Raw genomic sequence first — 14,305 nt, forward strand, 5'->3', positions numbered from 1 at the left:
CAAAGCCTCCACATCCATCCTATAATGGGGTGACCAGAACTGCACACAACGTCTCTCCTCTTGGCCTCTAAAGCCCAACATTCAATTTGCTTTCCTAATCACCCAGTAAACCAGCACATTAAATCTTCAGTGAAAGAAAAAGTGTTGGAAATACTCAGGTCAGGCAGCATCTGCGGAGAGATAAGCGTTTCCGGTTAATGACAGTCAGAATGTTCAGTGAGTTGCATATTTTGATCATCAACATCTTCCAGTCTCTCAGAAAATAGTTTTCTCTATTTTTCCCAAAAGTGGATGAGCTCGTGAATCTGCTGTATCCTTGCCCATTCAATCGGCCTGTCCATATCCCCCTAAAACTCCTCTGCATCCTTCTCACAACAACAATCCACCCAGATTTGTATCATCAGCAAACCTGGATATATTCCACTTGACCCCTCCCTCTCCCCCCCCATCCAATCATTGATATCGATTGCGAGCAGCATATTCCCATCCACCTCCCTTTTATTCATACAGCACTCGCCTGTAGCTGGATCAGTATGGCATGTCCCTTTAAAAGCTGGCGATTGAACCTGCTGGGCTAACATTGGCAGCTGCGAGAAATGGGGGGGGGCTATGTGGGAGGGAAGGTTTAGATAGACCTTAGAGCAGGATAAAATGTCGGCACAACGTTGTGGGCCCAAGGGCCTGCACTGTGCTCGAGTGTTCTATGTTCACAACTGCATTCAGTTCTGGTCACCGCATTACAGGGAGGATGTGGAGGCTTTGGAGAGGGTGCAGAAGAGGTTCACCAGGATGCTGCCTGGATTAGAGGACATGAGCTGTGAGGAGAGGTTGGACAAACTTGGGTCGTTTTCTCTGGAGCGGAGGAAGCTGAGACGAGACCTGATAGAGGTTTATAAGATTATGAGAGGCATGGATAGAGTAGACAGCCTATATCTTTTTCCCCAAGGTCAAAATGCGCTGCCAGGGTTGGTGGTGGAGGCAGATACAAGAGAGGCGTTTGAGACGGATGAATGTGCAGAGAGTGGACGGATATGGACCATGTGCAGGCAGAAGGGATCAGGTGGCATTTGTTTAACTAGTTCAGCACAATACCGCGGGCTGAAGGGCCTGTTCCTGTGCTGTACTGTTCTACGTTCTAACTGTGAGGAAGGTTTGCATCGGGAGCGACAGTGTCAGCCTCAGTGTTACACGGGGAAGGCCAACAGCATCGCTCCGCGAGTCTCACAGCCTCACATCAGACTCACACAGACAGTTCGTGCGGCCCACAGTAACTGTTTCAACACCAAAACACTGGCCGGGAGCAAACTCTGGGCATTCCAGTTTTGTGATGCTCATTGAAGGGATCAACGTCGATCAGGGTAGGTGGGGATAACTCGCAGCTCTCCCTCCAGAGAAGGGACCTTGTGCAGGTTCTACCAGGACTCGGTGTGACATCCCAGTCAAAGGCTGGAGTCTCTGACGCTGCAGGGCTCCTTCTACACTGCACTGGTGATTCAGCCGACACTGTCGGGTTTCCCCGCATAACACTCGTTGCTCTCAGTGCAATCTTCTCCATGGCTGTGCTGCAACTTCTCGCAGCTGCCAGCGTTCACCCAGCAGGTGTGATCTCTGCTGCCGGATCTTAAAGGGATACTCCACACTGTTTCAGCTATGTGGGGAGGAGGGGAAATGCTGCTGAATGAATGGAAGGGAGGTGGTAGGAGTGTGCTGCTCACAAGCCACGTCAGTGAATGGATGAGGGGGTTGAAATGCACCGTACCCAAGCGTCCACCCGCACTGTACGCGGGGCAGAGTTTGGAAGGTGAGGACTCTGGTTGTCATGAACTCACCTCTCCTCGTTGCTGCCGACGAGCGGGTTAAGCCCCGCGAAGCCCGGCAGGTTGATGTGATCCTTGATGACCATCAGGTCGCCCACTCTGAACTTCTCGTTCAGTCCTCCGGAGGCATTGGTGACGATCAGGGACTTAACTCCCATCAGGTGGAAGATTCGGACCGGGAAGGTCACCTGTGGACAGGTAGCATGGCACATTACGGTGCTGCTGGTGGAGGAACCTGACCCCTGTACTCAACTGCTGCACCACACAAGCACAACTGTACTCCCGATTGCTGGGTGAAAATCTAAACAGTTGCTGGAAATATCAGAGACATTTAAAATCCATGACACCATTGACAGCAGGGAAAGCTCTGCTCAGATTAGTTTACTGACAGTGAGTGACAGGACAATTTGGGGGCGGCAGATGCTGCCTGGGTCCCAGCTGGTCACCTTTTTAAGATGAGATAAGATATTTATTTATTAGTCACAAGCACATCGAAACACACAGTGAATTACGTCTTTTTGCGTTACTGAGAATGTGCTGGGGGGCAGCCCGCAAGTGTCACCACGCTTCCGGCACCAACACAGCATGCCCGCAGCTCCTAACCCGTACGTCTTTGGAATGTGGGAGGAAACCGGAGCACCCGGAGGAAACCCACGCAGACACGGGGAGAACGTACAAACTCCTTACAGACAGCGGCCGGAATTGATCCCGGGTCGCTGGCGCTGTAATAGCGTCACGCTACCCTCTACACTACTGTGAATGTGGAACAGTACAGCACAGGAACAGGCCCTTCGGCCCACAATGTCGTGCCAAATTAATTAGCCTGATGACGTCTAATCCCTTCTGCCTGTGTGTGGTCCATATTCCTCCATTCTCTCACATTCTGCACAGAGTCTCTTAAATGCCTCAATCATATCCCCCTCCACCACCACCCCTGGCAGCACATTCCACATACCCACCACTCTCTGGGGAAAAAACTTGCCCCACACATCTCCTTTGAACTTTCTCCCTCGCACAGGTTGATAAGGTGGTAAAGCAGATGCATGGCCTGCTTGCCTTTATTAGTCGAGGCACTGAGTTCAAGAGTCAGGAAGTTATGCTGCAGCTTTATAAAACTCTGGTTAGGCCGGACCTGGAGAATTGCATTTCAATTCTGGTCGCCCCATTACAGGGAGGATGTGGAGGCTTCGGAGAGGGTGCAGAAGAGGTTCACCAGGGTGCTGCCTGGATTAGAGGGCATGTCCTATAAGGAGAGGTTGGACAAACTTGGGTTGTTTTCTCTGGAGCGGCGGAGGCTGAGGGGAGACCTGACAGAGGATTGTAAGATTAGGTGAGGCATAGATAGAGTGGACAGCCGGTATCTTTTTCCCCAGGGTTGAAATGTCTAATACTAGAGGGCATGCATTTCAGGTGAGAGGGGGTAAGTTGAAAGGAGATGTGCGGGGGCGTTATTTATTCATTGATCTATCTATCTATTTATTTATTTATTTTACAGAGATTGGTGGGTGCCTGGAATGCGCTGCTGGGGACGGTGGTGGAGGTAGATAAGATGAAGGCTTTTAAGAGGCTCTTAGTTAGGCACATGAATGTGCAGAGAATGAGGGGATGTGGACGTTGTGTAGGCAGAAGGGATTAGGTGTCGTTAGCTTAACTAATTTGGCACGATTTAGTGGGCTGTTCCTGTGCCGTACTGTCCTATGCTACTCTGCCCCAGCCAGGTCTGTAGAAATTACCACTCCTCTCGTTAAGTGTTTCCTCTCTGCTTTGTTCGGTCTCTGTGGCTAATTTAATCATGAGGATGCTGTGGACACGATTCCCCCAGGGACACTTGCTGCACTTGACCAGCCTCATTCCCTAGATCCAGTAATGTGTCCTTACTGGGGGGAGATCAATAGGTTTCTTTCCCCCCAAACACACCTCTGAAATCTTTTTCCGTTTCTGCCTTTTACACAAGTGCTCTCCCATCCACAGTTGTTATGAGTCTTTGCATCTCTCTGTAACTTTCCTGCAAGTTTGTCCTGCACCTGCTCAGCTCACGAGTTACGGGGAGAAGTATAATCGCCACTGTATAGATTGCTTGAGCCCTCTACGATATCCATTCTTTCCAGCACCACGATATCTTGGACAGCTCGGAAACAGGCCCTTTTGCCCACTAGTTCTGTGCCGACCATCAACCACCCACTTACAATAATCCTACCCTAACCTGCCTTCTTCTCCCCCTCCCCTCCCTCACAGATTCTACCCCTCACCCACACACTGGGGGCAATTTACAGCGGACAATCGACCCACTGACCCCGCACGTCTTAGGGACGTGGGAGGAAACCGGAGCACCCACACAGTCACAGGGGGAGCGTGCAAACTCCACACAGACAGTGCAGAAGGTCTCCTTAATCAATACTGTCCAGGGAGCTTCCTTTCATTTTCTCCTTACCTTTCCCGACATCCCAGAATATTTAGTTCCTGGTCCTATCCTGGTTTGACCCAAGTGGCTACAATCATAAAAATCAGAAACTCACACCCATAACCTGCCTCCAACTTTTTCCTTTTCATCCAAGGGACGTGCACTTCACAGGCTGAGCCAGCGCTTAATCGCCCGTCCCTAGTTGCCCGTGAGAAGGTGGCGGTGAGCTGCCTTCTGCAACCGCTGCAGTCCGTGAGGTGTGGGTGCACCCACAGTGCTGTTAGGGAGGGAGTTCCAGGACATTGACCCAGCGACGGGGAAGGAACGGTGATGTATACCAACTTTCTTGCCAAAAAAAACCACTAATCCCATTTGCCCACATTAGGACAGTTTCCTTCTATACCTTCCCTATTTAAGTCTGTCTAAACGTCTCTTAAATGCAGTGATTGTATCTGATTCCACTCCCTCCTCTGGCAGCATGTCCCAGATATCAACCCCTCTCTGTGTAAACAAACTCACCCCTCAGATCCCCTTTAAATCTCCTTCCTCTCACCTTAACCCTCCGCCCTCTTGTTATTGATCCCCCTTCTGTGGGAAAGGAGATTTTGACCACCGACCCCGTCTCTCCTCATCTGACAGATCCCCAGCTCATTCTACCTCTGAGAACAGAACTTGTGGAAAGTTAGTAATATTACACAAAAAAAAGCTAAAATCCTGATAGTCAAGTTAACTAATTATTTACTACTCAATAAGGGTGACAGGTGATGTGTCACACCTGCAGTATATGGGACTTCCTGGACACCAGTGTCATCCAGAACGATCATCTCTGCAGTGTTTGTGGCTCTGGGTACTTTGGATCAGAGTCATTGAACTTTAAATAACCACCTTCCGTCATTGAAATAGAACATTTTATTACCTTCAGTTGAAAGGGACGGGTGCAATCTTCATCCTGCATGGAACAATTTTCATTGTACTACCTAGATGTTGCCCATGCTGTTACTCTTGTGAGCGATTCTCACAGGGACATGTCTATAAATCTCACAGGTCTTAGAAAATTAGTAAGTCCTGCCTTGAGATTGATGTCAATAAAACACCGGGCTCCCAAAAAGTAAGACTATTGCTTCTAACTCTGCCAAGGAAGGGACTTTAGATAGTAGGGAGTTTTTTTTTAAGTCCAGAAACCAGGTAGAAGGTGACTCAGGGTGTAGGAGCCTGAGGGCTTGCAATATAAGATAAGATAAGATTTCCTTATCAGTCAGGTGTACATCGAAACACGCAGTGAAATGCATCTTTTTGCGTAGAGTGCGCTGGGGGCAGCCCGCAAGTGTCGCCACGCTTCCGGCACCGACATAGCATGCCCACAACTTCCTAACCCGTACGTCTTTCGGAATGTGGGAGGAAACCGGAGCACCCGGAGGAAACCCACGCAGACACGGGGAGAACATACAAACTCCTTACAGACAGCAGCGGGAATTGAACCCGGGTCGCGGGCGCTGTAATAGCGTTACGCTAACCGCTGCTTCAGTACATTGAGGTAGTACAGGAGAAAACAATAACAGGATGCAGAAAAAAGTGTTACAGTGTCACACACATACAGCACAAGCACTCACACACACACTCAGGAAAAATACATGCACACACATGTACTCACACACATATCCAACACACACATCCGCCACACATACACACACACACACCTTATTGATCGGGTAGCCTTCATAAAAATGGAAGCGGCCCTTCATGAAGACACACTGCTTGCCGCTGAGCTCCCCGAAGACCAGTTTTCCCTCGTGACCTGGAACTTAAGCACACAGGAGAGAGCACTCAGTAGATCCCCAGCCGTTCAATAGACTCCCAGTCCCGCGGAGAACCCAGCACTGACCATCGCTGTATCAGGAAGGACCAGGGGACTTCTGTAACTGGGCACGACCCAGGGTGTGCATGGGCAACAGATCAAGAACACCAACTGTTGAAAGGGCAGAGACACAGAGCGGGGGCCATGACCAGAGGGGAGAGAAGGAAGGTTGTCTGTTACCGGCTACTGTTCCACGGAGAAATTCCCACACACAGAAGCCAGGACCTGTCCGTGAGGGGAAGAGTCCCCATCCCACCTCAATCACCGGAGCTCTGGCAGTACATGGAGCCACACCGCACAGTCTGATCCCATCTCGGCAGTGGATGGGAGGCCTGGTACTGTGGGTGAGAGGCGAGTCAACCGTCACTGACTAACCCCACGCGCCCTGGAGGTGGTCAGGGCGTTTGTGGGGCTGCAGGTTATTAGTCATCTCCAGTGGGCTGGTTGGGTGTACAGGGGACTGTAGTGTGTGGTGTTGGCCTGGTGTACTGGGGTCAGTAGTGTGTAGTGTTGGGGCGCTGTAATGGGGACTGTAGCATGTGGTGTTGGGGTGGTTTAATGGGGACTGTAGCATGTAGTATTGGGGTGGTGTACCGAGGGACTGTAGCGTGTGGTGTTGGCTGGGTGTACTGGGGAACTGTAGTGTGCAGTGTTGCGGTTGTGTACTGGGGGACCGTAGTGTGTGGTGTTGGGGTGGTGTAATGGGGACTGTAGTGTGTGGTGTTGGTGTGGTGTAATGGGGCCTGTAGCATGTGGTGTTGGCCAGGTGTACTGGGAACTGTAGTGTGTGGTGTTGGCTGGGTGTACTGGCAGACTGTAGCATGTGTTGGCTGGGTGTACTGGCAGACTGTAGCATGTGGTGTTGGGGTGGTGTACTGGGGGACTGTAGTGTGTGGTGTTGGGGTTGTGTACTGGTGGACCGTAGCGTGTGGTGTTGGCTGGGTGTACTGGGGACTGTAGTGGGCGTTGTTGGCTGGTTGTACTGGGGGACTGTAGTGTGTGGTATTGGCCGGGTGTACTGGGGGACTGTAGTGGGCATTGTTGGCCAGGTGTACTGGGGGACTGTAGTGTGAGGTATTGGCCGGGTGTACTGGGGACTGTAGTGGGCATTGTTGGCCGGTTGTACTGGGGGACTGTAGTGTGTGGTATTGGCCGGGTGTACTGGGGACTGTAGTGGGCATTGTTGGCCGGTTGTACTGGGGGACTGTAGTGTGTGGTATTGGCCGGGTGTACTGGGGGACTGTAGTGGGCATTGTTGGCCGGGTGTACTGGGGGACTGTAGTGGGCATTGTTGGCCGGGTGTACTGGGGGACTGTAGTGGGCATTGTTGGCCGGGTGTACTGGGGGACTGTACCGTGTACCGTCGGTGCTGTTGCCACCCCTGCCAACCTGTGCTCTGGGGGAACCGCGGGATCTTCTCATACGGGATCTCGGTCCTGTTGCTCAGCAGGTCGGTGAGTCCCCCGAGGCCCGAGCCACAGATCACGGCCAATTGGGGCCGCGTGCTGGTCTGAGCCAACAACCAATCGGCCGTCTCCTTGTACTCTTCATAAGTGGTCCTGCCAATGGTGAGGAAGGAAGAGAGGGTCAGAAGGTGCTGAGGGTCAGGGCGGAGGATGGAGGGTGGGGGAGACTGTCTGCTGGACAAATAGAGCCACATCGCACGGAAATAGGCCCTTCAGCCCATCGTGTCCGTACTGACCATCAAGTACCCTTCGCCACCAATCCCATTCACTTGGTCCATAACCTCAAACTTGCCGATCCAAGTGCACATCCGGATATTTCGCAAACATTGGGCGAGTTTGTTCCCAGCACCCCTCAGGCAGTGTGTTCCAGTTTCCAACCACCCTATGGGGGAAGTAGTTCTTCCTCAGAGCCCATTTACCTAAATCCAATGTCCTCTGTTCTTTTTACTTCTGCTCTGGGGAAAGGTTTCCCAATACCTACCCTGTCTTTGCCCCTCATAATCTTGTATCCCTCCATCAGGTCCTCCCTCAGCCTCCTCCGCTTCAAGGAAAGCAAACCCAGTCTATCCAACCTCTCCTGATCCGGAAAAATGATACACTTTGGAAGATCGAACTTGAAGGCGGAGTACAAGGTCAATGGCATGACTCTTGAGCAGTGTGGAGGCACAGAGGGATCTTGGGGTCCACGTCCATAGATCCCACAAAGTTGCAGCACAAGTTGATGGGGTGGTTCAGGTGTATGGTGTGTTAGCCTTCATTAGTTGGGGGATTGAGTTCAAGAGCCACGAGGTGACATTGCAGCTCTATAGAACTCTGGTTGGACTTGTGTTCAGTTCTGGTCGCCTCATTATAGGAAGGACGTGGAAGCTTTAGAGAGGGTGCAGAGGAGATTTACCAGGAGATTTAGCTGCCTATATTAGAGAGCACGTCTTATGAGGAAAGGTTGAGCGAGCTCGGGTTTTCCTCTTTGGAGCAACGCAGGATGAGAGGCAACTTGACAGAGGTGTATAAGATTATGAGGGCTATAGATAGAGTGGACAGCCAGCACCTTTTCCCCAGGGTGGCGATAGCCAATACCAGAGGACATCAGTTTAAGCTTGGAGGAGGAAAGTTTAGGGGAGATGTCAGAGGTAAGTTTTTTTGTTTTACACACACACAGGGCAGTGGGTGCCTGGAACGCACTGCTGGGGGTGGTGGTAGAGGCTGATACAATAGGGACATCTAAGAGACTCTTAGATAGGCACAAGAATGTTGGTAAAATGGAGGGTGATGGGCTGTGTAGGAAGGAAGGGTTAGATTGATCAGGGAGTAAGTGTTTATATAGGTCAGCACAACATTGCGGGCCGAAGGGCCCGTACTGTGCTGTACTCTTCTGTGAAACAGTTCACCCCAGGCAAGTCCCAGTGAATCTCCTCTGCACCCTTTCCAGTGCAGTCACATCATCCCTGTCGTGTGGTGACCAGAACTGCACACATTACTCCAGCCGTGGCCTAGGCAACATCTTATAAAGCTGTCCCTGCTTTTATATTCTGTGCCCCAGCTAAAGAAGGCAAGTCTCCCGTACGCCTTCTTCCCCACCCTATCTACCCATGCTGCAACCTTGGACTTGTACAGAGGTCCCTCTGTTTGTCAATACTCCCCTGGGCCCCTACCACCCATGGGGTATGTCCAACCCTTCTTAGTTCTCCCAAACTACACCACCTCATGCTTATCAGGACTAAATTTCACCTGCCCTTGCCCTGGCCATCTTACCAACTGTTCAATATCACCTCTAACCTTCTCCCAGTCCACAACACCACCAATTTTTGGTGTTATCTGCAAACTTACTAATAATTTCATATCCATATTGTTGATGTATATAGTACACAGCAAAAGTCCCAGCACCAATCCCTGTGGCACACCACTGGTCACAAGCCACCAATCTCAAAAAAAACCCTCCAACATTACCCTGCCTCTGATCGCCAATATAATTTTGGATCTAATTTGCCAGCTTGTCTTGGATCCAGTGGGCTCTGACCTTTTAGACCAATTTACCACATGGGACCTTGTCAAAAGCCTTACTGAACTCCATGTAGGTTGCATCAACCACACCGCCCTGATCAATGCATTTGGTTTAAGGTTCATGGAGTCACACAGCACAGAAGCAGGCCCTTCTGCTCAACTGGTCCATGCCAACCAAGATGCCCCATCCAAGCTAGGCCCACATAACCACGTTTGGCCCATATCCCCCTAAACCTTTCCTATCCATGTACCTGTCCAAATGTTTTTTAAACACTGTAATTGTACCTGCCTGTACCACTTCCTCTGGCAGCTCCTTCCATACACCCACCGCCCTCTGTGTGAGAAACTTGCCCTTTAGGTCCCCTTTAAATCTTTCCCCTCTCACCTTAAACCTCTGCCCTCTAGTTTTAGACTCCCCAACCCTGGGAAAATGACCGTGACCGTCCACCTTATCTATGCCCCTCGTGATTTTACAAACCTCTATCAGGTCATCCCTCGGCCTCCTGCACTCCAGGGAAAACAGTCCCGGCCTGTCCCATCTCTCCATATAACTCAATCCCTCCAGTCCCGGTAACTTCCTCGTGAATCTTTTTTGCAGCCTCTTCAGCTTAATCACACCATTTGAAAAATTCAGTTAAATTAGTCAGAGAGAATCAACAAATCTGAGCTGCCAATCCCTGATCAATCCCTGCCTTTCCAAGTCTAGATTAATCCCGTTCATCAGGAAACTTCCCTACCACCAGACATTAGACTCACTGGCCTGCAGTTACCAGGTTTGTCCTTGCTGCTCTTCTTGAATAAAAGAACCACATTTGCCATCCTCCAGTCATCTTGCATCTCACCTGTGGCCAGCAAAGATCAGAACATCTCTGTCAGGGCCCCAGCAATCTCCTCCCTTGTCTCTCATAGTAACCAGGGGTACATTTCATCTGGACCTGGGGATTTATCTACGTTTATGTGTAACATGATATCTAACAACTTTTTTATTACAAAATGTTCCAGAATTTCACCTCCCTCCCTCCCTCAGTACTTTAGTTACAATGTCCTTCTCCTCAGTGAATATGGATGAGAAGTATTCATGTCAGACCTCAGGGAGTGGGTGATGGGAGGCATTGGTTTATTATTGTCACTTGTACCGAGGTACAGTGAAAAAACTTGTCTTGCATACCGATTGTACAGGTCAATTCATTGCACAGTGCAGTTACATTGAGTTAGTACAGAGTGCATTGAGGTAGTACAGGGTAAAAACAATAACAGAATACAGAGTAAAGTGTCACAGCTACAGGGAAGTGCAGTGCAGGTAGACAATAAGGTGCAAGGTCACAACAAGGTACATTGTGAGGTTAAGATTCCATCTCATCGTATAAGGGAACCGTCCAATAGTCTTATCACCGTGGGATAGAAGCTGTCCTTGAGCCTGGTGGTACGTGCCCTCAGGCTCCTGTATCTTCTGCCTGATGGGAGAGGGGAGAAGGTACAGGGGGAGAGTGGGAAGGAGATGGGGTGAGGGTGTGCTGGGAATAACAGGGTGGAGTCTTGGGCTGGTCTGTTGGGGGAGAAGGGAGGGACGGAGGTGGGGGGAGGGTGGGGTGATAAAGGGTGGTGCAGGAAGACGGGGAGGGGTCGGTTGAGGGGCTTTGCGGTGGGCTATGGGTAGGGAGAGTCGGACAGATATAGGACGGGGCGTGGGGAAGTGCAGGGGTGTGGTGATGCCTGGAAGGGGATGGGGAATGGGGTGGGGTGAGAAGGGTTGGGGGGGGGAGAGAGTGTCTGGGTGGAGTGAGGGCAGCTGAAGGAGGTGGGATTGGGGCTGGCTGAACGTAAAGTCGACAGGATCACCTCAGGGTCAGTGGACGGTCCGGTTCCCCCTCCCCTCCCCATCAGAAGATGACTGACGCATTGACATCACACCCAGTCGCCGGAGCTGCAGAGGGACACAATGCGTTTAGGAAGTCTGACGTTTATAAAGGTGACGCTGGGGCCACAGATTAAAGCTGTGGGTGGACAATCCGGCTCCCTCGACGGGTCACGGCTGCTCGGGCACCATGCCTGGTGTGTTATTATGTAGTTATGATAAAGTACTGCAGTTCCCAGTAGGCTATGCAAAGGGTCACATGAGGGAAATGGGAAGTGGCTGTAAAAAGAGAGGGAAAGCAAGCCAGTCTGTTGTTGGTTAATAAAGTGTTCAGATGTTAAACCCACATGAAGTTTGTCTTTTGATGAAGAACAAACAAAACACCTAGGTTCTAGGGAGCAGCACTGATAGAAGCACCAGTGACAGCTCCCCCAGACGTGCGGAGCGATCGCAGGACAGTGCTGCCCGGCGATCGGGCGGGGCGGGAGCTGAAGGCTTGGGGGACTCGGGGTGGAGGCTACGAGGGGAGACCACCCCCGTGGTCCGTTCCCTTCTGGGAGAGGCCTGGTGGTGGGGCCACAGTGCGGGTCACCGTCAGAGAGGTGGTGTTCAGTCTTTGTGAGGAGATGTGCTCCAGTTTAAACCGCTGCAGCGGTGAAATATTTATACTGTTAAATTAACATCCAAGGCATAATGTCAACATGGAACACTGAATGGAATATTTTCCAGTTTGTCAGTGGAAAGATCTCTAAACACAACAGGCAGATGGTTCATTCTCTCACACACACACACACAAATGCCACAGACATGTACACAGACACGTACACAGACACACACAAATGCACGCACTCAGGCACAGGAACATGCACACACATACTCACATGTGCATACACATATGTACACACGCACATGCACAGAGATACGTAGACTTACATATGCATGTATGTGAGGAGATGCATGTTACAAGGTTAAATGCAAGAGAGAAGTATACAGAAGGATCCTTAAGAGCAATGATGTACAGAGGGGTCCTGGGGTGCAAGTCCATGGCTCCCTGAAAGTGGCCACATAAGTAGATAGGGTGGTAAAGAAGGCGTACGGCACGCTTGCCTTCATCAATCAGGGCATTGAGTATAAATGTCGGGAAGTCACGTTGCAGCTGTATAGAACTTTGGTCAGGCCGCACTTGGAGTATAGCGTGCAGTTCTGGTCGCCCCATTCCAGGAAGGGTGTGGAGGCTTTGGAGAGGGTGCAGAAGAAGTTCACCGGGATAGAACATAGAACAGTACAGCACAGGAACAGGCCCTTCAGCCCACCATGTTGTGCTGAACTAATTAAAACGCCAAACTAAACTAATCCCTTCTGCCTACACAATATCCATCTCCTTCCATTCCCTGCACATTCATATGCCTATCTAAGAGCCTCTTAACTGCCTCTATCGTATCTGCCTCCACCCCCACCCCTGGCAGCACATTCCAGGCACCCACCACTCTGTGTGTAAAAAAAACTTGCCCCGCACATCCTTTGAACTTCCCCCCTCTCACCTTCAATGCCTGCCCTCTGGTATTAGACATTTCAACCCTAGGGGAAAAAGATGCTGCCTGGATTAGAGAGCATCAGATACAAGGAGAGGCTGGACAAACTTGGGCTGTTTCCTCTGGAGTGCTGGAGGCTGAGGGGCAACCTGATTGAGGTTCACAAAATTGAGAGGGTCGATAGAGTCTTTTCCCCAGGGTAAAAATGTCAAATACCAGACAGCATAGGTTTAAGGTGAGAGGGGGAAAGTTTAAAAAGAGATTTATGAGGCAAGTTTTGTTCTTAGAAACACGGAGTGGTGGGTGCCTGGAATGAACTGCAAGGGGAGGGGAAGCAGAAACAGTAGCAACATTGAAGAGACAGATAGACAGGCACATCGGGATGGAGGGATATGGACCGTCTGCAGGCAGATGGGACTGGTTTAGATTAGCCCCATGGTTGAGGCAGAGATGGTGGTCTCTTCCCTGTGCCGCACTGTTCTATGTTCATGCACACTGACACACACATTTAGACGCTCTCATATGTAGGCAATAAGACACAAAGACAAAGACACCACCCCCTGCCCCCCCCCCCCCCCCCCCACCCCACACACACACACACTACATAGGGTCCAGTTTGGGACAGGATTGAAGGTGGATGAATAAATGCAGACACTGATTCTACCACCCGGAATGTGGCGATGGTTGACGGAGACAGTTGATGCAGGAAGGCACCCTCACCCTGACTGACTTAGCTCTGGGGTGGGGACGAGGAGAGGAACGACAGTGACTGTACAGGCCAGCAACAGAACCGGCCCAACAGAAAGTGTTGGGAATACTCAGCGGGTCAGGCAGCATCTGCGGAGAGGGAACCAGAGTTGATGTTTCAGGATGAAGACCCTACAGTCCTGGAGTGGGCTGGTTTCATGAAACTGCTGAGTTCAATGTTGACTCCTAAAGGGCTGGAATGTGCCCAGCTGTTCCTGAAGTTTAGATCAGGCTTCGTTGGAATAGTGCAAGGTGCCAACGACAGTGGGGCCAGAGGAAGAGCGGGGACGGACAACCAATGCGACAGGCGATGAGAAGCTCGGTTATCCTTGCAGACTGGCTACCCAGTCTGCATTTGGCTTCCCCAGTGGAGAGGGAGGTCACCCTGCTACAGGAAAGATGCCATTAAGCTGGGAAGAGTTCAGAGGACATTTACAAGAATGTTGCCAGGACTCGAGGGCTTGGGCTTTAGGAAGAGGTTGGGTGGGCGGGGTGGGGGGGGGGAACATTCCTTGGAACATAGGAGACTGAGGGTGACATAGGGATTGGAGCAAACACGAGAAAATGGGAATAGCTTAGATAGGCATCTTGGTCGGCATGGACCAATCTCACTGTACATCTCGAAAGAGTG

At 50.9% G+C, this 14,305-nt stretch overlaps 1 protein-coding gene across 1 annotated transcript in view; it reads right to left on the reverse strand.

Annotated features, from left to right (window-relative positions):
- pnp6 (purine nucleoside phosphorylase 6) overlaps positions 1-14,305 on the reverse strand; it is a 53,397-nt gene that overhangs the window by 19,838 nt on the left and 19,254 nt on the right. The window contains exons 2-4 of the mRNA XM_052028291.1: positions 7,463-7,632; positions 5,916-6,019; positions 1,830-2,005 (exon numbers count right to left, since the gene is read on the reverse strand). Of these exons, the coding sequence (XP_051884251.1) occupies positions 1,830-2,005; positions 5,916-6,019; positions 7,463-7,632 (450 nt within the window). The remainder of the gene's footprint in view (positions 1-1,829; positions 2,006-5,915; positions 6,020-7,462; positions 7,633-14,305) is intronic.

Source organism: Pristis pectinata, chromosome 13 (genome assembly GCF_009764475.1).
Source record: "Pristis pectinata isolate sPriPec2 chromosome 13, sPriPec2.1.pri, whole genome shotgun sequence".
Lineage (NCBI taxonomy): Eukaryota > Metazoa > Chordata > Chondrichthyes > Rhinopristiformes > Pristidae > Pristis > Pristis pectinata.